The sequence below is a fragment of the Trematomus bernacchii genome, unplaced genomic scaffold (genome assembly GCF_902827165.1).
Source record: "Trematomus bernacchii unplaced genomic scaffold, fTreBer1.1, whole genome shotgun sequence".
NCBI lineage: Eukaryota > Metazoa > Chordata > Actinopteri > Perciformes > Nototheniidae > Trematomus > Trematomus bernacchii.
The window spans coordinates 2,257,829-2,282,640 of record NW_022987727.1 but is presented as its reverse complement, the minus strand read 5'-3'; the positions used below and the strand labels follow the sequence as shown (position 1 = coordinate 2,282,640).

General features: G+C 41.9%; 2 protein-coding genes across 7 annotated transcripts in view; one reads left to right on the top strand and one right to left on the bottom strand.

Annotated features, from left to right (window-relative positions):
* Window positions 1–19,523, top strand: part of fmnl3 (formin-like 3) — a 31,109-nt gene extending 11,586 nt beyond the window's left edge. The window contains exons 2-26 of one of the 5 annotated variants that reach the window (XM_034144960.1): window positions 2,880–2,963; window positions 3,112–3,192; window positions 3,452–3,528; window positions 5,233–5,316; window positions 5,738–5,884; window positions 6,775–6,883; window positions 7,019–7,095; window positions 7,546–7,639; window positions 8,865–8,939; window positions 9,052–9,162; window positions 9,518–9,667; window positions 10,288–10,389; window positions 10,597–10,957; window positions 11,433–11,519; window positions 11,612–11,736; window positions 12,072–12,274; window positions 12,359–12,662; window positions 12,753–12,833; window positions 12,968–13,097; window positions 13,558–13,718; window positions 13,881–13,982; window positions 14,847–14,939; window positions 15,034–15,157; window positions 16,912–16,955; window positions 18,174–19,523. In XM_034144960.1, the coding sequence (XP_034000851.1) occupies window positions 2,880–2,963; window positions 3,112–3,192; window positions 3,452–3,528; window positions 5,233–5,316; window positions 5,738–5,884; window positions 6,775–6,883; window positions 7,019–7,095; window positions 7,546–7,639; window positions 8,865–8,939; window positions 9,052–9,162; window positions 9,518–9,667; window positions 10,288–10,389; window positions 10,597–10,957; window positions 11,433–11,519; window positions 11,612–11,736; window positions 12,072–12,274; window positions 12,359–12,662; window positions 12,753–12,833; window positions 12,968–13,097; window positions 13,558–13,718; window positions 13,881–13,982; window positions 14,847–14,939; window positions 15,034–15,157; window positions 16,912–16,955; window positions 18,174–18,212 (3,045 nt within the window). In that variant the 3' untranslated portion in view covers window positions 18,213–19,523. The other 4 variants (XM_034144958.1, XM_034144962.1, XM_034144961.1 and 1 more) reach the window with 4 other exon arrangements.
* A 199-nt stretch (window positions 19,524–19,722) lies between these two features.
* The window catches only part of lrp1ab (low density lipoprotein receptor-related protein 1Ab), an 86,167-nt gene continuing 81,077 nt past the window's right edge, over window positions 19,723–24,812 (bottom strand). The window contains exons 83-89 of one of the 2 annotated variants that reach the window (XM_034144956.1): window positions 24,433–24,594; window positions 24,055–24,226; window positions 23,721–23,822; window positions 23,420–23,493; window positions 23,245–23,338; window positions 22,350–22,494; window positions 19,723–21,519 (exon numbers count right to left, since the gene is read on the bottom strand). In XM_034144956.1, coding sequence (XP_034000847.1) covers window positions 21,382–21,519; window positions 22,350–22,494; window positions 23,245–23,338; window positions 23,420–23,493; window positions 23,721–23,822; window positions 24,055–24,226; window positions 24,433–24,594 — 887 coding nt within the window. In that variant the 3' untranslated portion in view covers window positions 19,723–21,381. The remainder of the gene's footprint in view (window positions 21,520–22,349; window positions 22,495–23,244; window positions 23,339–23,419; window positions 23,494–23,720; window positions 23,823–24,054; window positions 24,227–24,432; window positions 24,595–24,812) is intronic. The other variant, XM_034144957.1, reaches the window with a different exon arrangement.

The following is a 24,812-nucleotide window of genomic DNA, read 5'->3' as shown; positions in this document are numbered from 1 at the left end:
AGTACTGCAGCTCCCTCTCCCCCAAGGAAGCTACTTCTTTGAGCTTCTTATGAACACAGGAAGGGCAAGATTATATCACTGTGGGAGAAAGTGAAATGAAATTAGTTTAATTGGGTTACTTGGCTCAAATTACCCAAATCAAGTCAGAAAGGAAACATCCCCTCTGCCTATTGCTCTGTCGCTGGAGAAACCTCTTCTCTACCCCCTCTGTCATCCCAGGACAACTTGAATACCTGTAACATTTGTAGCTCATCACATCTGCTCCGGTCCCACCTGTATTTGTTGACATTACCTCAGGCTCCAACTGACAAAGAGACTAACCTTTAAACCAAATATTAAAGTGTTGTATGTGTCTCGAATATTGCATTTACTGATCGCTAACTGAAACGCTACACTTCTTTCACTTTTAATTCATGTTGTCAAAACTCTAAATCCAATAACAGTCGGCAGGTTTTGACTTCATTTAGCTCCTTTTGTCTATATGGATGAACATCTGCGTCCGTCTGGTCTGCATGTTTTCCAGTCATTCTGAATTAAATTACTACAAAAGGAGGCCTTGCTCTTTGCCTGTTTGCCCCCCAGTTCTACTTTAGTATGCATGACTGACCAAGAAAACAAATCGTACAAGGCTTTGGGCCTGGACAGATGCTGGAGCAGATATCTGGGCTTATTTTTTCATTTACCACCCAGGTATTTAAATCAATTCAAGCCTATGAAACACAATCTGGAGTAGTTTAAAGATATCCACCTAGTGCTATTGGTACTTTAAAGTCATTATTTCATTATGACTTAGCCTAAGGGGCAATCCCTTAATTCTCGGTGGGCTCAGGTCAAACGTTATATTCCTATACAGTTACTAAGAGCTGCTGCAATTTATTATTTTGAATACTGATGAATCTGTTCTCTCTTTTGATTTATTTATTAGTTTCTTTGTCAATAAAACATTCAGCCATTGGTTCCCAGAGCCTAAGATGATGTCTTTGAATGCCTTATTTGACACAGGGAACATCATGCAAACTGCACATCTGAAAAGCTGTATATTTGTACTCATTACTTGAAAGAAATGAAACCATTAGTCCATTTTCATGATAGTTGCTAAATGTGTTCTTTGGAAATCAACTCATAAATGAATCAACTCATCGTTTTAGCTCTACAGTAAATCCTAAAGATCTCTATCCATACATTATGGTTATATAGTTATAGTTATAATTCATTGAGTCCTAAATGAAAAAGTAAAAGCTCTTAATATGTGTTTTCTTTTTCAAATATTTCTGTTTCTTTTGATCACCAATGAGAGGTTACTAATTACTGTACTAGCACAACTTATCAGTGATAAATGATGATTACAGTAGCGTCCACTCTAGGGCAAAAATACTCAGAGACAAACATAAGGGAGAAACTACTCTTCATTTCCTAGTATGACTTTCCTAAAGATCATTTCGTAGATTTCTCCCAGGAAAGACGAAGGAAGAGAGAGCCACTTTGGGGTCAGACGAGAGAAAAAATGTACTTCAATAAACTACTACTATAAACATACATATTTCTCCTGTAATACTTGACATCTGGTATGCATGTCTTTTCTCTTGCGAAGGATTTATAAATCAGGTTATGTCGAAGGCCCCTATGCAAAATCTCTGCAATGTACTACTCTACAGTTTAAGCTCTATCAGGCATTGCATGAAGGGCTTTTCTGTGGCATTCAACAACAGTTTAAATAGGTTTTATGTATTGCAGTGCCATTCCTTGCAATGTTAATGTTACATAATAATCTGTTTATGCATCCAATTTGCATCCGATTTGTGTCTGGTCGAAAACATTACACTCTTTCACCAAGTTTCATGAAAGACATTTTGTGTAATCCTGCTGACAAACTAACTTAACCTCCTTGGCAGAGGAGTAATTTGTCAGGAAATACAGAATCACCATTTTCTTCACCTCAGTGTCCTCAGTCTCTGACAACATGACTCATGATGTGCTGATAGAGTGAACAATGTGGTCCTGATGTGGAAAACCTATTTTAAAAATACTCACATGTGATTTTCCACCCTCACCACTGACTGCGTTGTTGTCATTGGAACAGGAATATGTAATTTTCCATCCATCCAAACCTCCACCAGTGGGAAAATGCCAGTGTGAGCATCACAACTTGCCTGAGATGGGTTAACAGGGTGCTGTGTTTTACACCAGAGGCTGAGTTATAGCTGCAGGTTAAAGGTCAAGCTGACAGGACGTTTGAGGCCGGGTTCATTTGATGCGGGGGGTAAATGACGGTTCCAAGTTCAAACAATCCCTCATGTCTCGTGAGAAAATAATCGCTGAGGTGATCAGTTTCAGGGGCAGCTCCTTCATATTGTTGTGCTTCCTCATTTTTAAGATTTCCGCATCAACCGCTGTTTATCTTGGCTCAGGCGAGGAAGTGATTAGTCAAAGACGGTTTCATATCGTTTGTGTTATTTTTGTACTGTTGTCAAGAGGACATAAAGTGCTTACGTTGGTTGGTCTCCAAACACAAATGAGTGCATTTAGGGTTTAATTTGAGCCGCAGTAAAGTGGCTGCCTCAGGAGGTCTCGCGTGGCGTTCAAGTGTTTTACGACTGGATTATCTGACGGGTCTGGGGATAGGCCTGTACTCTGGTAGTGGCTTGTTGTGGTTAAAAGCCTGAGCGATACCAAGACTTGAGTTTGCAGAGGAGATGCAGCTCATCTCCTGCGGCAGGATGCTGAGTGTCAACACAGGAAGTGAGGTCATGGTGTCCCTAAAAAATGTCAGGCGCCAAAGGCCTGTAAAGACCCAGTATCTGACACACAGTCAAATAAACTGAAAAAGGGAAATGTGTGGTTATTAATGAAACTAACACTTATATTATTCTCATTTTCAGAATTCTATGAACTTGCCTCCAGACAAAGCACGGCTCCTCAGACAATACGACAACGACAAGAAGTGGGACCTGATCTGCGACCAGGTGCATTCATAAACTCTTATTCATGAACAACAAAACCAGCGCTCACACTGTACACACACCTGCTGTTATCCCTTTACTCATGCTGCACCATCACAATGCCTTTTATATAACTGCTCACTACAATGCTTACTCTGTTGTGTATCCTCAGGAGAGATTTCAGGTGAAGAATCCGCCTCACACCTACATCCAGAAGCTACGAGGATACTTAGACCCTGGAGTCACACGAAAGGTGGGAAAGTACCGATGACCTTTCAAATTCAGTGTCCACATTAAGGGGAACTCGAACAATTGTACAGATCACAGTGTGTTTACATGTGCACTACTCCATATGTGAAAAAAGGCACTGTCTTTTGTGGGGCTGAAGACTACACGTTTGAATATTAAAAAGAAATCCATGGGTCTGTAGAAAACGTGAGGGAACTAGACCTCTGGGATACTCATATCTCTGCTTGAATACAATGACATTTATCCTTCATTATGTGTTGCAGAAGTTTCGTAGACGGGTGCAGGAGTCTACAAAAGTCCTGAGGGAGCTGGAGATCTCACTGAGGACCAACCACATTGGGTAATCATTACCTGTCTCTCCCCCGTAAATTACACAGATCTCTTTAATGGTGCACACAGCTTAAGGAAACCACATTTTCCCCTGGTAAAGAATAGTCCTTTCTGTGCTCGTGCTGCTGCAGGGACCCAGAGCTCTTTCTGGTGCCCAGATATCCCCCATTGTTTTAACTTGCCAAGCTCTACAGCTCCACTTCATAGAGCTTCTCCTCATAATGCCCAGATGGTAGCCATTGTGCTGCCTCGTCCACTCCCCCATAGTGTTGAGCAGGAAGCTTTGTTGTGTGTGCCAGAGGGACAGGAAGCCTGGCGGACCAATGCTGAACAAGGCACAAAAACACACACAAGGATACTTTCATGTTTACACATTTCTCACATTTGAAAGCAAACAATCCTTTTCTATTGTGTTGTCATATTTTGTCAGAGACATTCAATACTGCGCAGTTCAATACACGCCCACTGTGTTTGTGGATGTTATGTAAAGCCTTTCTTTATCTTCATGGTTGCAGACGTGATCCTTGACTTGATGATATGAATCACACAGATACTTTCATATTTAACAAGTTGAACTCGTATCCTATTAGGCCTCATCATTAAAGGTCTGTTTCAATGCGTTTCCCAGAAAGACTCACAGACAAGGAAACGATTTTCAGAAGCTTTTCTGTGGATGGGATTTAGCAGATGCTGCCTTATTGTGTGTGTCTGAATCCTGAGCCCGTTCTGATGTGTTATTCCAGAAATTGCCAAGAAAATCTGAAATAGCAACTGGTTGGAGAGAAGTGAAGGGAGGGAGAGAGGAAGGGGTCAGAGGGAAGGAGAGGGAGGGGTGGTGGTAGACAGGAAACTGATGATCAAGCCCGCCTTCTTGTCCACCCCCCCCCCTTTCTTCCCTCCTGCACCCAATCTTCTTACTGCTTTGTTTGCTTTCCTTAGTTCTTCTCCTCACCCCTTTTCCCTTTCCTTCCCTTCCTCCCTCCCTCCTTCTGCTACTTCAAGGCTCTTGATTGCTTTCCTGTCATCCTAACCAGCTATCCAAGACTATTTTAAGAATCTTTTACCCCAATCCTGCCCCCCCCCCCCCCCCACTGTAGTTCTCTGAAGAAGTGGAGAGGAGGTGAAGGGGGTCCGTGGGGGAGGCAGACTAAATACTGTTGACTGTCAGGGGTTCGACCTGAGCCCCACTCCCTCAGCCATATGCCCTCCACATTCTTCCTCTCATCGCAATGGGAATTCCTTTGTTTGGAGTTGTTTCTCTCTCCAAAATGTGGAGGAAATCTGAAGCCTTGCTCTGGTTTACTTTCCACGACATTCCTGCCAAGATCCTTCACTCCGGGGAGGGCAGACCCCCCTCAGAGCTGCCTTAAAGAATAATTCCACTTTATTACAACTAGGATCCTATTTTTGTATCTTTCATTATTTTGATCAGTTATGGTAACACTATACTTACCCGAATCATTGCTGAATCATTGGGAAATAGTTGCTACAATCTAATCGTTTAGTGAAATTGCTATTGAATCTTTTTTTGAAAGAAAAATCTGAAAACGTTTATGGATCTTAGAAAATTACACCAATCACTATTTTACCTCTATGTTTTTATACTATGATCCATCAAAAATAATAGTGTCAAATGTTGTCCTGTCCTAAAAGGATAAGGGTGTGTTCTTGATTTGCTGCCCTGTTAACTCCTCTCTGTTCCCGTGCGTCACAGGTGGGTCAGGGAGTTCCTCAATGATGAGAACAGAGGTCTTGACGTCCTGGTGGAGTACCTCTCCTTTGCCCAGTGTACTGTCATGTGAGTACATTATAAAAACACACTTTATACAAACACACACACTTCTCTCATATAGCCCAAACAAGTTTCCAAAACAACTAGGGTTGGCATCATGTCCTCTAGAGCCTGTAATAAACTGCTTGTGCATCTATAAATGTGCTTTTTGCAAGTCGCACTCTTTGGATGGGTTGTATGCCTTTTGGTTTACCCGGCAAACTGAATGCATATCTGGGTAGATGCTATGTGGTGTGGTGCTGAGCTATACCCTGCCTGAATGGGACAGAGTCTCTGTGCTGAGCTTTATCATGCAGCTCGATGACAGTCCTTGTGATAACCCCTGGCTCTCCAAGCTGCCTTGCTGACCTAACCTCCCCCGTGCCTCTCACCACCCCCCCCCCTTCGCCTCTGTGCTGGCTTGTCTATCTGTCTGTATGTGGCTCAGGTTGGATTTTGAGGGCCTGGAAAATGGGGAGGAAGGCTTCTTGGACAAGGCTAAATCTTGGAGCAGGTCCATAGAGGATCTGCACCACAACAGCACCCAGCCCTTCTGCAACACCCTGGTGCGCTCCGCCCGCCAGTCTGTCCTCCGGTACGTACTGCTAAAGCTTCCCCGCTGTTACCTATCCCTGGTATTGCCTCGCTCTGCTAATCTTTAATGCTATGTATTAGCATGCCAGCCAGTTGTCTTGGTGTTGTTTTGTTGCAGGACGCTGCCTGAATGGTTAATGATGAGTCTGCTGACCTCTCTCCTCACCTCAAGGCTCTGCACAAACTCAATCAGATGAAGAACTGTATCAGACATAGATACTAAAATCTTTGCATTATGGATCTCTCTCCTCCCTCATCTGTCCAGATGTGCGTCCGCACTGTCTTCAAATGAGAGGCAGCTGTGAGCTGCAGCATATGCTGGACAGTTGTGTTCTTCATTATTCAACCACACACAGACAGGAGATAAAGGGACACAAGATGTGAAGTGTGATTAAAAAGACAAATATTTCAGAAGGAAACTTCAGCCTTTATACTGTTAAGATGACTTCTGAATCTGTATTAGTATAACTCTATGTATCACATAGGCTGTACGTATATGATTCAGAAACGCTGGGTCACCACATACTGTAAAAGCCATTTATAAATGGAACAAGAAAGGTTATAGTATATGCACATGGGGATGACTGGGCAGTGCAGTTGCATTACAGCTGTCTGTGTGCAGAGACCTTGGTCTGTTGACAGCAGCAAGGAAACTAGGCATTTCCCATCATGCATCTGTGACCTCAAAAGCCATCTAAGTTTTTTCTGTCAGACTTTGTTCTCTGTAATTTTCTCTCTCTGCTTCTTCCTACGTGACACAAGAGTTATATGAACACCAGATAAACTCTGCAGATAAATGAAACAAGCTGTGGTTAAACATCTTATTTACCATAAACACTAAGTTTAATAACTGAATCACTACCAGATATTAACTGTTGCCATTCGTTGCAGCTATGGCACGGTTTCCACCAGCAAAACTATCAAGAACTCCCGCCTGGTGAGCCAAAAAGATGACGTGCACGTGTGCATCATGTGCTTGAGAGCAATCATGAATTACCAGGTAACGCCACCGCACACCATGAGACACAGATATCTGTTATAAGCGAGAGCATTATCTGTTTCATGTGCAATCAACTGCTAAATATGATCTTAGGTTTTCTGACCACATCCTGTTCTCTCTCTCTTCTTCATGCAGTATGGCTTCAATATGGTCATGTCTCACGCACACGCAGTCAATGAAATTGCTCTCAGCTTGAACAATAAGAACTCACGGTAAGAACTGAGGCCCCCCCGTCTCCATGGACGCAGGGCTGGGTCAAACAATAGGGGGAACCCTACAGCCAGTTCATATGATATGCCTCTCATTCTCCATGGGGCTCAGCTTCTCTCTGAAGCTGGGGATCAGAGGCGTATATACACACTGTTAAAGGAATGTTTACTGAAGAGAGATTAGTGGTAAACCGCTAAGGCTGATCACTTCATAATGAAGGATTGGAGCGTAAACACTTAAAAAGCTATAAAGATGTGCCCTTGCTTCAGACTTCAGTATGGATTATGGATTTCTGCTCCTGGGAATTCCAGTATTTACGTTCTGAAGACATACATTTTTCTGTTGAGATAGCATAAAACATTTTCTTTTCCACCTATTAATTTGAGAGAATAAGTGTTTTGAGTATTACTCTTATCCAGTTAAGTTTTAACGCGTGTCTCCTGTAATTCCAGGACAAAAGCCTTGGTCCTCGAGCTGCTGGCTGCGGTCTGTCTCGTCCGAGGAGGTCACGAGATCATCCTCTCAGCGTTTGACAACTTCAAAGAGGTGCCCAAAGCAATGTTTTAATTCAACTTGAACCATAACAAGTTGCACTTTTGCTTTTTGGTGGCAATATGGCTTACCCTGTGAGAATTGAATGCGCAAAGAAAAACAATTTGAGCTGACATTAGTTAAATTGCCAGCAGTTCCCACATCACTGGTGTGCATGGGGGCATAAAGGAGCAGTGTAATGGGATGAAAGTAGAGCAGCTCTGGTAGATTTCATGTCGACTGAGGGTGTAAGCTAAGCTCTACGGTGGCCTGTCCGAGGTCATTAGTCTCATTAGGACACCAGATGTGAGCCAACCTTGAACAATGATAAGGATCTACTCCCCGATGGGAGCCGGTGGACCACAAAGGTTTGCTTAGCCTCTCGGTTTCTGCCTCGCACTCATCTAAACTCCGGAACAAGACAATTACCTCGCAGTCAAAAAGCCCCAGAGAGACACGAGCTAATCAACCGACCAGTCAAAACAAAATGGTGTTTCTGTAGTGGTATTTTTCTAAATGAGACATTAATTCAATCAGACAGGTTTTGTAAATATCTCAAGCAGGCTACCTACTCAACCACATCTGTACTGTAATCAAGTATAATGACCGGGACTACTACCATTTCTAGTTAGTCAGACATTATTTTTACAGTACTGACAAAAAAGAGTAGAGAAAGCAGTGTTTGTTTTTCCGTCTCCTTCAGTGCATTTTTGTGTAGGAATTTGGCTAAAATAAATGTGTCCCATGTCTTTATCTTTCCCTGGCTTCACTTCCCATGAATTAGAAGAGGTTGTTGTTGCAAATGGAGGAAGCTGTCCTCTGTTTATATACAGCTAAGCTCTTGTTTGAATCTGGAATGTGTTTCATCATAGAAAACTACTGTATTATGTTTTGACATGTCTTATTATAATACAGTAGATACATAAAGGACTTCTGAGGACCTCTGATGGTTGCTTTGATCAAATATATAAAACTTTTATTGCATCAATTCAAGGCAAAAACTCACACCTCATAATACAGAGATGTGTGATCTCACTGACAAGGAGAATAGATGATATTTTAAATAGTAAAAAGTAGGCAAACCATCCTAATTGAAGGATTAAAAAAACTGTACTTTGACCTTCCATTTAGTTTCTCTGCATGTTAGTGTTTTGTTATTGAATTAATAGTTTTTTAATAACACTTTTGTAAATCATCACTAAAATACCACCTCTTTATTTCCACATCTTATGAATTTCAGGTGTGTAAGGAGAAGCATCGCTTTGAGAGACTGATGGATTACTTCCGCTGTGAGGAGGGAAACATCGACTACATGGTAAGATAAGCTCTGTTTTATCAATGAGTATTCTTTTTTATGTGAATGCATGTCCATCTATCTATCCACTTAAATATATTTGCATCTAAATCTGTCCGTGTCCTTGGTCCAGGTTGCTTGCATGCAGTTCATCAACATCGTGGTCCACTCAGTGGAGGACATGAACTTCAGAGTCCATCTGCAGTATGAATTCACCAAGCTGGGACTGGATGATTACCTGGAGGTGAGGTTGGGATGATGGGACAAACTTGAAAACCTGAGGTCTAAACACATGACTTTTTTCAGCTGCTTACCCCGAAGTCTTTTCCCTTGTTTTAGCACCTACTGTATTTACAATGTTGTTTTTAAACTATTCTGTATCTCTTTTATGCATGGTTCTTATCCATTATGTTTATTTATTGTGTTCCTTTCTTTTGTCTTCTTATTAAGTGTTAATGATGATGATAAAGCACTTTGAATTGCCTCTGTGTTATATAAATAAACGTACCTTACCTTGAAAAAGTCAATCCCCAGGTGAAGCCTATTCACACATTTGCTGAAGAGTATTTTTAATGCTGATTTATTCTGCCTCGTTTCAGAAAAGCAAGCATACGGAGAGTGACAAGCTGTCGGTGCAGATCCAGGCCTACCTGGATAACGTGTTTGACGTGGGTGGTCTGCTGGAAGATGCGGAGACAAAGAATGCCGCTCTGGAGAAGGTGGACGAACTGGAGGAGCACCTGTCCCATGTGAGTGCACCCCCCCCCAGCCTGGACCACCAACACAGCTCTCCTTTATGAGATTGTTGTGGTTAGCCAGCCATGTACTTAACTTGCGTGTTTCTACGTGGTGATTAAAACATCTACTCAGTGTTTGCATTTCACAAGTGGTTCGGAATAATGACGGGGTGGAGAATGCTGGAAAACACTGCGTGTGAAACAAGCTTAATATTGTTCTAGTTTTGGCTCATTCTTTCTGGGCAGTGGCCTTCGTATCCCACGCTGCTATGCAAAGACCTTCTCATAGAACGGTTGTGGGCAGATCTGACATCACTTGAGGAATTTCATAACAAACTCATTTCTCAGGGGTTAGGAATGATGGGGGAGGACACGAGAGTGAGGAATCTTTGGGGATTCCTATGCAACATGTGTAATCTGTCCAGAAACAAAACTGAAAGCTGTGTCATGCTCTTGCTGTGTCATGCTGCTGAATATATCTTATTTCTTATTGATGATGCACAGTGTCTAGGGGAGGGAGTGGGAGGGAGTGGGAGGGAGTTGAACTGGGAAAGATGCCCATGCCCAGGATCGATTCTTGAATTCACCTCCTCTCATCTCTCTGTTGTTGTTCTCTCCGTCTTCTCGCCCAGGTCACGGAGAAGCTGCTGGAGATTGAGAATGAAACAATGATGAAAGTAGCTGATCTGGAGAAGGTGGTGCTTCAGAAAGAAAAGGACCTGCATGCAATACGGGTAAGTTGGCAGTCTTACTGATGTCATATTTCTTAGCCTGTGTCTCTCCAGAAAGGCTTCCCTTCATTGTGTGTCAGCAGAGATCTGTATAGATGCTTGTAGCTAAATTGCTGTGATTGCAATTTAGGTCAGCAGGAAACAGGATGTGTCTTTGGCATGTAAAGTCATTGTGTTTCTGCTCTTTATCGCCCCCTGGTGACTCTCCAGGAGACGTACGAGTCGACCAACACCCAGGTCACCACCCTGAGGAGGATGATCAAGGAGAAGGACGCCGCTTCTCAGAGGCACGTCAACATCGAGAGGCGACTTCTGGAGCTGGAACAGCAAGGCACCATCCGCCTGCACAAGAAGGCTGACGGAGACATTGCCATTGAGCCTCTGGTTGTCGGGGGTGGTGTTGGGACAAGTGGCCTCGGGATCCCACTGGGAGACATTGGTCAACTCTCTTTGGGTTCAACAGCTGGGTTAATCCAACCAGGACTAGACACGAGTTTACCCCCAGCCAGTGAAGCACCTCCACCCCCTCCTCCACCTCCACCACCTCCTCCTCCTCTTCCCTCTGCTTCAGGTGACAGACAATGACGCACAGTGGTTATGTCGGGTGACACGTATATGTGAAAGTGGACTGAAGTCCCTCAGAGGATGTCTATTTTCAGTTCCCCTTCGTTGTTGATTCGTGACATGCCAGGTGATAGGTCACAGCAGTGTGTTTCTACCCCAGACAGGAAAGGGAAATACAAGTGGTTTCCTTTGTGTGTGAGGGTGCAAGCAGAATAGCACAGGATGAACAGTACTGACAGCAGTGTTCAGCTCCTTTTGCAACTTTATCTAAGCAGGAAAAGGCTTCATGATGAAAAGAAATCTCTTTTGTAGAAGGTTAAAAATAAGGAGAACTAAAAAGAATCAAGACACAGAAAATTAAAGTTATAATCAAGATTAAAAGACACAACACAATGAAACAAATAAATACATGAATACAATTCTAAACAGGTTTTTTTCAAGTGTTCCAGTGAAAAGTGTATTAATAATTGTTCTTTTTATAGGCCATGGCGCACCCGTCCCGCCACCTCCTCCCGCTCCTCCTCTGCCAGGCACTTCTCCATCAGTTATCCTGAGTTTGGGTCTTTCAGGTGAGAGCCAATACCAATACTTATGTATACATTTGCTTTCTATTCCACCGCAAGTAACTGAGATAACACTTTCATATACATTTTTTCTATAGCTATCAGAATCAAGAAGCCCATCAAGACCAAGTTCCGCCTGCCTGTGTTCAACTGGACGGCCTTAAAGCCCAATCAGATCAATGGCACAGTCTTCAACGAGATTGATGATGAACGTGTGATGGAGGTATATCAAGCAAATCAAATGACTAAAAAGATCCTGAAAACCCATGACTTAAAGTCTTGACAAAGAACATTCTTATGTATCGTTTACAATCAAAAGCTCAGGTAAATTAGATCAATCCTGATTGGTGCGTTGAAATACATGACATCACCTCTTTGCAATATGCCCCGCCCAAACAGATGAGAAGTGCACAAAGATATTAAAGATATTGCTTGTGTGAAATGAACCATAACTGTTCAATATTTAACAGAAAATACTAGAAGCTCATATGAAGAAGCTATTAGAGCAAATGGGTTGGGACCTTTTAATAAATGTTGTAAATAACTGTCCCTCTGCAGGAGCTGGATCTGGAGAGGTTTGAGGAGCTGTTTAAGACCAGAGCCCAGGGTCCAATTGTGGAATTTTCCTGCACGAAGAGCAAAGTAGCCCAGAAGGCGGTAAACAAGATCAGCCTTCTCGACGCCAATCGCTCCAAGAACTTAGCCATCACACTGCGGAAGGCTAACAAGCCTTCAGAGGAGATTTGCAAATCAATAGAGAAGTATGCACTTTACCTTATATTGAAATACATTTTGAGCTATAGACCAGATAGAAAACAGTTTAAATACATGTTATCCTCACTCAGGTTTGACCTCAAGGCCTTACCCGTCGATTTTGTGGAGTGCCTGATGCGATTCCTGCCCACGGAGACGGAGGTGAAGGTGATGCGTCAGTACGAGCGGGAGCGGCGTCCACTCGACCAGCTGACAGAGGAAGATCGCTTCATGTTGTTATTCAGCAAGATTGAGAGGCTCACGCAGAGAATGAACATCATCACCTTTGTTGGGAACTTTTCTGACAACCTGAACATGCTCACACCGCAGCTCAATGCAGTCATTGCTGCCTCTGGATCAGTCAAATCCGCACCAAAGTTAAAAAGAGTGCTTGAGGTAAGAAATGTTTATCTGAGTAGTGTTTCTTTTGCATCAGAGTTGGTATTCTCAGTGCATGTTAATTTATTCTTTTTGGTTTACTTGTAGATCATCTTAGCCTTGGGAAACTACATGAACAGCGACAAGCGAGGCTGCGTTTATGGTTTCAAATTACAAAGTCTTGATCTGGTGAGTAATAGGTAGCAGAATTTGGAGACATTTTCCTAGTGCTTCGTTTTTTCCCTTACTAAAAATAGCAAGTTCATTTCACAGTTCATATGTGCAGTGCTCTCACTGATTCTCCTTTTCTTCTTGGTACACAGCTGCTGGACACTAAGTCTACAGACAGGAAGATGACGTTGCTCCACTACATAAGTCTCATTTTGAAAGAGAAGTACCCTGAACTGGCTAACTTCCACAATGAACTGAACTATGTGGATAAAGCTGCAGCAGGTGAGATCCGTCAATTCCTTATAAGTTAATAGTAATGTCAGTTATGGTATATCTTCACATTTACATCAAATCGTGTCCATATATTGTTGTCTTTTTAAATTTATTTTAAATTTATTTATTCTACTATTTCAACAATTAGACAGTTTATACATCCGAAAAAACAAACAAAATTAGCAGGATAAAGAAAAAAATGATGATGATTAAATACTCACAGAGATAAACAAAATGCTATATATACATACACATGCATATGTACACATATACATACATACACCCATTTCCAGGGAGAAAATAAAATAATAACATCAAAAAAAGAAAAAGATAAATTCCTACAAGTCCATGTTCAGATAACAAGACAGTTTCATTTCTCATCCTATTTTTATATTGGAGAAAAAGAAAAGCTCTCCTCTCTTTTCTTTTATTGCCAATAAAACATATTCCCTATGGACTGCGTTCAAAGTATCCCTGGAAAATGTGCTGATTGATGTCCGAGAGCTGGGGAAAGGCATGGACCTGATCCGGAGAGAGTGCAGTCTCCATGACCATGCGGTGCTGAAAGGCTTCATCCAGGCCCACGACACACAGCTGGACAAGCTACAGAAAGACGCCAAGACAGCAGAGGTAAACAACACAGTCCTACCGCCTCACCTCAAAAAGCATAAAAGACAGAAAAGCTAACTGTACCCCAGGTGCAGCTCTGTGACCTCTAACACACAAACAATCATGACTCAACAGTGTTTACATACAATGCTTCCACTCTGGCACTGTCCTTCCCGATTCTAGGAAGCCTTCAACAATGTGGTGAACTACTTCGGAGAGAGTGCCAAGACGACTCCGCCCTCGGTGTTCTTCCCCGTGTTAGTGCGCTTTATCAAGGCCTACAAGGTGAGGACACCAAGCAGCATCTATGTATCTTTCCTCACTGACAGGGTGCAGCTCAGACCAGTGGTTTCCTGGTTTAGCGCTCGGAGGCTGTCAGTCTCGTTGAGAGCAGGGCAGAGCGCTGGAGGCCTCTGCGACACAGGACGTGGCGTATATTCGGAGGCCAAATAACAGGAAAGGCCAGCTGGGTCTGACTCCAGAGCTGCAGCTGTGGTGTTTAGACTGCACCCCACCCCCCCCTTCCCTCTTCCCCCTTTACCCCCGCCTCGCCCTGCCCCACCACAAAACACACTTCCTGAGATTGTTCTCAGTCTCGATTTATGGGATCTGCTTAAGGAAACGTGCAACACAAGGATTTCTGTGTGTATGTGTGTGTGTGTGTGTTTGTCAGTGTCGGTGTGTGTGTGTGTTTGTGTGTTGGTGTGTGTGTCGTGTGTCGTGTGTGTGTGTGAAAAAAACATTGTAGCAGTTGTTTCAAAATTAATAGGAAAAACAACAAATAATGGCATATTAAAAAAATCATAGTATCGTACAGTATGTCAAAAATATCATAAAAGAAGACATATGTAGTATTTAGAAAAATATAATGAAAAAGGTAATATTATATTCAAAAATATGACTTTATTGAATAAATCGTATAGTTGTTTTAAATATGAAAAATGTCATGTTAAACAAATCATAGTTCAGTATTTTGAACATAAAATGTAATAAATTCATAGTAAAGCATTATGAAAATGTAATCAAAAGTCTTAGTTGAAATGTTATCCTGTTTTTCATACATTTTAGGGCCACAGATGTATTGACTTGGATTTGTTTGAGCTTTATTTTTGGTTGCACTTACTGATCATGTTTTTCTCTTCTCACCAGGATGCAGTGGCAGACAACGAGCAGAGGAAAAAGCAGGAGGACGCAATGAGAGAAAAGTTACTGGCTCAGGAGGCGAAACAGCAAGAGCCCAAGGTACAGTCAAAGTGCAACAGAGCTGAATACTCAAATGTTTACTCAGAGCTAAATAAAGTAAACCGGACAAATATCCTCTCCTCCGCTGATCCAGGTCCAGTCCCAGAAGAAGAGGCAGCAGCAGCACGAGCTGATCGCAGAGCTGCGCAAGCGGCAGGCCAAAGACCACCGGCCCGTGTACGAGGGCAAGGATGGCACCATAGAGGACATCATCACAGGTGGGACAGACAATACCCTAAAAAGACCCCATGTGGGGGCCAGCAGCCCCGGTAGCAGGTCGAGGATGACTGTGGTCATTCACTGCTCAGCTCCTTTGAAATGCACCTTGTGCTATGTAGTCCAGACACCAGCACATCTGGAGCCCAGAGCAGCACATCTGGAGCCCAGAGCAGCACACCTGGAGCCCAGAGCAGCACCTCTGGAGCCCAGAGCAGCACATCTGGAGCCCAGAGCAGCACAGCAGCCTCCGGTCACTCCCGGCTTAGAAATGCACTGCACTAAAGCTTTCGAGCCTCAACATGTAGATAGTCAGACGGGCAGTTTGATTCCAAATGAACATTACATTTAGTCTGCAGAATCATTATTTACAGTATCATTATTTAAGTCATTTTTATTATTCAAATAACAGTTTCTGTTTATAGGAACTGAGACACAGACCGTGGATAATACTTAGACGTTTTAGATTCCCACATATCTGAGCTTTAACGTAAAGAAGAAATACACATCTACTGTACAGCCTCAGGATAACACCTTAACTGACTAATGTTTTGTCAGGATCAGTGCTTAAAATAATATAAATGTTGCATTAATGTTATTGTAATAGTTAATAATGCTTATATCCCACTACTATTTAAGCTGTTAACAGCTTATTTTGCAAATGATACCTTTCAAAGATATCCTCGGTGCCCCTTATCTGATAACACTTTACATTAAGTACCCTTTTTTAGCAAGTATTTGATAAATGTTTTATACCATAATGTAATGTTGTCGTATGTAAATATAAGGACATGTTTAAGTGTTCATTAATGTAGTATTTATCAGGGACTATCATTTCTTCTATGAAGACTTATTTAATATAATTACAGCTGTTTTTTGTAAAATGATGTCTATTTGTTTACAAAATAGGGCGACTTATAGTAAAGTGTTGTCCCTAATCCTATTAAATACCTCCTGAGGGTTTTACCAGGTGTGTTTCTACAGATCTGTGCGACATAAAGAAATGTCACAGGTTTGTTTTACGGACCCCTGAAAGAAACCTAAAGGAGATCCAGTGTTTGTCCCCCATGAAGGGCAGTGTCTCAGGTGTGACATGTTTTCTCTCCCCCCCCTCCTCCCCCAGTACTGAAGAGCGTGCCCTTCACAGCGCGCACTGCTAAACGCGGCTCACGGTTCTTCTGTGAAGCCAACCTCTGTGACGACGCCAACTGCTAGCCCCTCCCCCTAATGCCAAGGTTGTCCAGGGGTCTCTCGTACGCCTCATGACCCACTGTGCATGCAGCATGATCCCTGTCACCTCCCCAACCTCACCCTCACCCTCACCCTCACCCTCACTATAACTACTGTGAACTAACTTGGGCCGTCATTTGGTTGTTTCTGTTTAAAGGACTCCTATCAGGCGTCAGGTGATAGGAGTCAGCCAAACCTCTTTGCCTGAAGCACCATGGGAAAAAAAGTTGTACAGGGTCAATATATTTTTGTGTGTGAAAAAAATATATTGATAAAAACGAGTACAACCAGCCATGACTACGATACAATTCTTTAATGAGAGCTTCTTGCATGACGAATGTAAAAGGCTGTGCATTATTATGGCATATTTCTTTCATTTAACTGGATATAAAATGGTCGCTCAAAGAGGTTTGGCTAATTTTATCAACAATGCCTGTTCCATGAAACTAACTTGTTTGGTGTTGGTTTCCTGCTAACATGTGACTCTTCTTTCCTCAACCACCACTGTTTATTCTACCACCTCCAGCTGAAAAGAAGATTAATGACAGTATTTCCCACTCCTATGAGAGGGTAAGGAAGGTAGCCTGGCTTAGTCCCGGCCTGCTTGGCCCTCCGGCTCCTGTGTGCTGCTACAGTGATGTCAGCTGCTTCAGCTCGAGCTTTTATGCAAAAAACATTAAAAAAGAGAAAGCTTCACAGCACTGAAATTTGCTTTACAACACACTAGTTAGAAAACAAGATCATTAAAGACTGGAATACAATATGATTTGCCCCAACAGCCATTAAAACATGAATTCCCTTTTTTATTTTTCCACCAAGTCTTTGAGAACATATTTGTAGATTTGAAATGCCCCCTTGTGAATCTTAAGGTCATCTTTATCATCATCATCCTCACTCCTCCTATTATGTGTTGCATGTTGTCCAGTGTTCATTCACCCTTACCTGTCAACAACGTCCGCCATGTTTTGTCTTTGCTAACTGTCATCCGCGCTGTGCTGAGCAGCTATTTGGTCAACAGGCTCTGAAAATATCCCACATTCAGTCACATAAACAGCACATGAACTCAGTCTGTGTCATTTGTCACAGAGTTGAGAGGTTTTTCTGTTACTTCAGGCACATTCAGCTCGATTATTGCCGAGCGATTTAAAGAGCTTGTTGACCATTTTACTGTAACTGTAATAATAATGGCTATTTTTATTGGTACTGCTGCAATATAAGTGTTACAAAGTTGTCCTAACAAGCATTCCCAAAGCCTTGCATTTCACTGTTTTATGCATCACCACCTCCAGGCGAAATGCAAGGTTTTGGGAACGTGTCATTTGATGTTTAGTCTTTATTGTTAATGCCCTTATTTGCTAATTTGATACTTTTGAGTATAACAGTAGATCAAGTTTTAACTGCAGAAGTAATTAAATAGTAATAGCTTTTTATAATTTGACCAAAATATACATATACACTCAATTGCCAGTTTATTACTGATACCTAGATAAATCTAATGCAACAATCCTACCTTTATTATGTTTATAACGTTCAGTTTTGGAGGATGTTTGTGGCACTTTTGAGCTGTATTGCATTAACAAGAAAGGTGTTTCTGTTATTTGTCTTACCCTCTGAAAAGAAGTGTTGGACAAAATAATAGAAACACCTTAGGTAATTAGGTGTAGCTGTTGAACTGGTAAACTGGAAAAGAGAACAATAGATAGGAAGAAGACATTTTGCAGATTGACCCCTGGGTCCTCTAACATGTGTGCCCCCGTCTCTCACCCCTCTCTCCCCCCCTACTCACAGATCTCCGAAACCAGCCTTTCCTGCGAGCTGACGCATTGATCCGGAGCGGTTGGAAGAGACCCTAAAACCACTTATTCGTCACTTATACTCCCCCCCCCCCCCCCCCACACTATAACCTCCCCCCCCTGTGTCCTGATGGTCTATCTCAACCCTGAGGCTGCAGATCACAAAGACTGAGAGGAGGGACAGAGCTGGGTAATTTATTTATTTATGGAGGCCCTTTACAGCCACTTTAAGTGAGCAGGCATCATTACAGAAGGGCTACTTCTGTCTCAAGGCAGACAAAAGACTTTCCCTGCTCTGTGCCACGGGGAGAGAGAGGACTACGAGACAGGTGAGTTGAGGACTGGCGGACCACAGAGCAGGAAGAACTTTGCTTTTGCGAACAAATGCCTGCCACCATGTGGATCTTTTTCCCAGAGACTGTTCATTTCCTCAGATTATGCAGACGTAGCAGGACTGAGAGTCAGCCAAGGACAGATGCCAACTCTGCTGCTGCTGGGATGTTTGCCTTAAAGAGACTTCTAATCATAATAGACAAGCTTCTATATCATGAGGCATTTACGTTTCCTTACTTCAACACATTCAATCAAGACTTCAATCGCATGTACCTTGGAGGGAAGAGCGTCTATTCTTCTGATTCTTTTGGACAAGCTAATCAAACCAAAATGTCTTCAATGTTTTATGTTTTGCTTAAGAAGTGCCTTTTTGTGTAAACGGTGTTATCAGCCATCATTTCTTGTTTGACAGCCTTCATTTGTTAAAGATTGTATTTTCAATTGCCTTGTTGTATAACATTAGTCTTATAATACTGACAATATGCAAAAGATGAAACGTCCAGCTTTAAGGTAACAACTAGAACGTAAGATAACTATTTTGTTTACCTCTCTAGTAGATAAATGTCTTTACAAATGGACTTTTATTTGTGCCTTGTCCAAGTAGTTCTTAACGATGAATGTTATATGCCTCGACAACACTTTCTGTCACACTTTAAAGTGACATTTGGGAGGTGACAAATGTGTAAAGAAGAAACCTGCTGCGTAAGGGCTCGGATGATTTAAACCTGCTATAGATGTGGTGATGGATGAAGGACGTTTCCATTCCTATGAGGTCTTAAGCTTTTTTGATTTTGAGAGATGATGAAACTTACATGACATTGGCACAAAGGGAGCGAGAGATCTTTACACTACTTAATTTGGCTCAATGTATGAGACACTTGTCTTAGTAGACATTTATATTCATGTACATTCAAATCAAGAAATTTACTTTTTAAAATATATGCTCAATGCTATTGTATATTGACTGAAAGATGAACATTCCTAAATAATAAATATGATACAATTATGTAAATACAAGACTGTCATTATATCTCAGAGTTTAAACAAAGCTGTTCTTTCTTTGATGAAGCAACATTCAAAACAAGTGATTACTATATTTTAATGTTTTATTTCTGATTTCTTAAAGGATATTTGTTTACTTGTGATGTACTCCAACCAGAAATAATTAGAGATTACTTTTCCTTCTCTCAAAATGAGGGACAGAGCCACCGTACCTTTCTACTATAAAAATCCATTTAATTTCTTATATCAAAAAGAAATAAAATCATAACAAAACAATCAGAACCACAAATATCCATGTGGGTTTTTTCCACCAAAAGAAATTCTCCAACTGAAAAATGATTGTTCTAATTTACATGTGAAAATCTAACAGAGCAGGATGCAAAGAAATCAAATGTGATGAATACTTTTGACAAGTGAGGGGCAAAGCTAGTTTCCTACAGGATGGGTGTGTGGGTGTGTGTGTGTGTGTGTGAGCACCATGCAGAGTGATATGACAGGTATGGCTGATAAGCTCAGTTAAAAGCATCGTGGTGAGCAGTGAGACAGAGAGAGCAACACTTTAAGACTAAAAACCAGTTTGACTGACAGACAGAGGGTTAGCGTTAGCAGCAAGGCAAAGGAATTAACAAAGGAATGCTTATCAGGAAGCTCGTCCCCTTCCTGGGAATGCACTTAACAATGAGCATTAACCTAAATTACACGTCCATGTAATTACATAGGCCTACAATTTAAAAAGACAAAAAAAAACTCAATCTCGCACAGAAGTACATACCATCAAACTGCCTCCCCGCACTTTCCTGAAATTACATTTACAATCAAAAGACAAGGAACAAAAGCCAAATGCAACCATCCTCAGCTAGTTGATCATCGCAGGGTGTTTTTCAGTGATGACCGGAAATTCACAGAAGCTTACCGTCACTCTAAAAAGAAAAAAAAGACCTTTAACAGTTTCAGAGCTAAATCCGTCTCCAGAGTGTCCTGCAGTAAACCAAGGCCACGGATATCCATCCCAGACTCTTCCTCCTGGAATGTGGACTTTGTTACAATCATCTTCATCCAGCACACTGCCATTGACTCATTCATTGCTGACAAAAAGTATGCCGCTTATACGAAAAAAAAGTTTAAAAGTACGGACTGCTATTTGTTACTGATGTTTGTATTCCTGGGTATATTTTCAAGACACTTTGTTAATAGGTTTATATATATGCAAATATATATATATATATGTATAACTTCAGTCTGTGCAAGGAGGTCAAAGACAATCACTTGAATGTAGTTCTTCGAGACAACACAACAGACGCCATCTTGGATTCTGCGTGCTCCATGTGAACTCCTCCAGACCTCCAGCAGCACATCCCATAGTACACATGACGTGAAAGACAGAGCCACACCAGGAAGCATTTTTAGTGAGCACTGACCCTTTTTCTCTTTCAGGAACAACAAAGACTTGGCAACGTTTTCTAGGATGGAACAATATTCTTTTTTGTCCTCCTCCCCTATAGAATTCATACAAAAATAAAAAATAAAAATTGTTCCACTGCCGTTTGTATCTCTCTATCTTTTACATTTGCACAGAGGTAGTGGCTATATGCGTGAGAGGGGAGGGAGAGTTGTGAGGAGGAGGTGAGCAAAAATTAAAGAGAAGAACTGAATAAATGTCTATAAAATGGTTCCTTTTCGTCACCAGAGGGTTTTTTTTGTCAAAGAACAAAATATAATACTGCAATCACTTAAAAAAGTAGTCCTTCATTTTATACATTTTATACAGTGTTCTCGCTTTTTTTGTTGCTTTTCTTTTCAGTTGGTAAAGGCATAAGATGAGAGAGCTCGTGGGCTCAGCGCTGGGTTGGCAGAGTTCAGTCCGAGCTCTACGCCAGCGGGTCACTCATGTCCTCGTCGCCCGCGGAGAGCAGCTCCTTCTTTTCGTCCGTGCTGGCCAGAGAGTTGCGGCTGTGCTGGGCGCCCATGTACAGGGTGGCATACACTGGGTTGGTGAAGTTGGTGGGCTGCAGAGCAAAGGAAATTACATGGTGACTCAAAGGGCACATAGAGGCAGAGATTCTTAACATGTGAAGGTGGCATTTACTGCATGTTGTGTTTGAAAAGGTCAGAACATTCAAATTACAAGAAAAAACATTTAGGCTCTTAAAGGGAAGTTTACCCAAATAGAAACAACCAAAGATTTTCCCTCCTACCACCAGAACCTGCGCCAACATGTCTGGGCTCCTGTTTTTTTGTCAGAAGCACCTCACAAAGACCTTTCCTCTTCCTCACTATCTCTCTCGCTCGCTCTCAGTCATAAGAGTCTGCAGGGAAGCCCACACTACTTTGATTTTATCTTATTTACTTTTCTTAATGAATTGAATTTGGTTCAACCCTGTTTTTGTATTAATTCAAGTTGTAACAGGTTGTTGCATCAAAAAGCTGTTTTCAGTTTATATATGCATTTTTTTCTATCTATCTATCCCTAAATATAATATAGATGATAAATAACGTCATAAGCTGAGGGTTTGACATATCAAGAGTAATATTTCTGCTACCAACGCAAGTCAAATTGGGATCAAAGCATTGAGTGTGCCTTTCAAAATACATTGTCCTGGTCACTCTGGATAATTCATAGGCCTGTCTTAGAGTAGTTTCTATTCGATCTACTTTTTACCAAATAAATGCTACCAAACATCAAATTGCACTCTTCTCCTTGAGGGTGGTTGCAGGAGTTCCCAGAAATGCAGGTACATACAAATCATACATTAGCATTGCTTTTTACAACTTGGGGTCAATTCTTTTTCTTTTTCTGTGAGCAGACCACTATTTAAGAGCACTTTAAGCTTGTTACCTTGTCTGGGTCCAAAGCAAAGTCTGAATCCAGGAGCTCCCCAGCGTCATCGTCGGGGTCTCCTTCATAGATCTTATAGGCAGGGTTCCCAATCTCAACATTCATGGCTCCATTTGTCATTCGGTGGTGCTGGAAGCCCTTTGCACTGCAGACAGACAAAGGCAAACGCATTCATTAACAAAGCAAGCAATTACAAATGAATTAAGTGTGACAACTTGGCATGAACCAGGTACTGACTCAGCATCAGCAACATACGAATCACACAATCAATACAACATATATTTAAGGTTGTCAAATGAGCTTTTTGCAAAAAGGTCATATGATCAAACCCAGAGAATATACTGCAGCATGTCTATTGTGGAACATTTTGGATTTCCACATTGCAAATATTCTGCTATTTGCAAGCACATAAACATTGTTCATAGATGCACAGTCATATATTTTACTATGCAAGCACATAGTGTAAGCCTAACATGTAAACAAGGGGAAGGTATGGAGATGCAAGAAGGACGAAACGGTTCAATAGTTTGTGCATCACCAGCAAAGCTACATCAGATAAGAGTCAATACGTCCCTGTGTGGCTGGGTGGGAGAATGGCAGGCAAGGACAGACAGATTTCTACAAATACCACCAGACTGGACATATGGACTGACATACAGTATGGCCAATCTGACTGGATATTAGGGAAGGGGAGGGGACACAATTTGTGGGTCAACAGGTAAATGATGTAACCCTATGAAGTTACCGCGAGGACTGAGAGCGAGATTTGCCCCGCCATAGAGACCTGGGAGACAGGAAATCGTTGGTTATCAGGAGATAAGGGAGAAAGAGAAGCTAGATAGTGTGAGGAACAGATGAACAATGGAGCTATGATCTAAAGTCTAAGAAGACTCACCCGCGCATTCTCCGCTTGTACCACAAGATGGCACCAACAACCAGCAGGGCCAGTAACAGCAGCAGGAGCACTGGGATCACCACGGAGGCAGAACCTGTGAGAGAGCAAATAACGTGAGCAAATAGGACCAAAGTTCATATTTTTCAAACAAGACACGCTGAAATGTGTAACTTACTTCCACTGGAAGTAGCAGAATCCACAGAAGGTGCTGCAATTTCACATTGGTACCCCGTCCATCCCTCAGGACACCTGGACACACAATGAGACAGTTACAGTATGTGTGATTTATGTATGCAAATTATTAATAAATCGGGGTCACTACCAGTAGAAATGTAAACACTTTGGTTCGACTTATCAGTACAATAGAAATCTTAATTCCAAGTGAATTTGCTTGAAAAAATTGTGAGTTTAAAAGACAGAAAAAGGATGAAGAAAGTGTAATAATGTTTGTCGTTGTGTGTCATACTGTATCTTACTTGCACTGAGGCAGCAGTGTGCGGGTGTCCACTGAACATTGTCCATTTAAGCAATAGTCCAAACAGGAAAAGCAGCTGGGTTGGGTCTGACCGTTGGGACAGCTACACACACACACACACACACATACAGAAAACAGTTATTTATGTTGCTTGATAATAAGTCCTGATATAGCAGCATTAACACATTAAGAATGTTAAAACATATGGGTGCTATGTCTCAATGCAACATGCAAGGTGATGTGCATAGATAGATGTCTGATTTAAAAAATAAACATTCACTTACATTACAAATCTAAATATCATTTATTTTGTGAAGACTTCTAAGTGAACCTACCTGCAGGACACCTCGCCTGAGGCTGACGTCAGACACTTGCCCTTTCCACAGAAGGAACATTTGGCCAGCTCACACAGGTGTCCGATGAACTGTGAGGGGCACGTGCAGATTTTAGTGAAGTTGGCGGTCTGTAAGCAGGTTCCAGCGTTGTGACAGAACCCTTCACAGTTAGCTGAGGACGGGAAGAGAGACGTGTGAGAAGGGCAAAGAACTGACATAGATTCTAACTTTGTTTCAATGGATTGTATTAATGGTGGGGATTTTGCATCCAGTACAACAGAAGAATAAGTGCATCCATTCAGATTTGTTTCATCACCCATTTACAGTCTACGAGTGAGTCTAGTTCTCTAAATGTAGCAGCCTCTGAGGTTCACTCACTGTACTGGCACTGGTCCCCCTGGTACTCGGGGGGGCAGCTGCAGGTGGGCTGGTTGCCCATGTTGACGGAGCAGTTTCCTCCACTCAGGCAGTAGTCCTGACAGGTCTGACGGTTGCAGGTTGGCCCTGTGAAACCCTTCGGGCATCTGCAGGTCGGGGCACCTGGGACACAGGAAATACATTGGAGAGAAATGTAATGAACTTATACAAAGGATGCAGCTGTTTATCTCAACAACTACAATCTTTTACAGATTTGCCAAATTTTAGTTCATTAATAATTGAAATGAAAACATATTTTGCTAATTATAGAATCAGGGGATATCTGGAAATCACCCGCTGAAGCATGTCAGCATGTGATTGAAAATTCTCTGGACGATTAG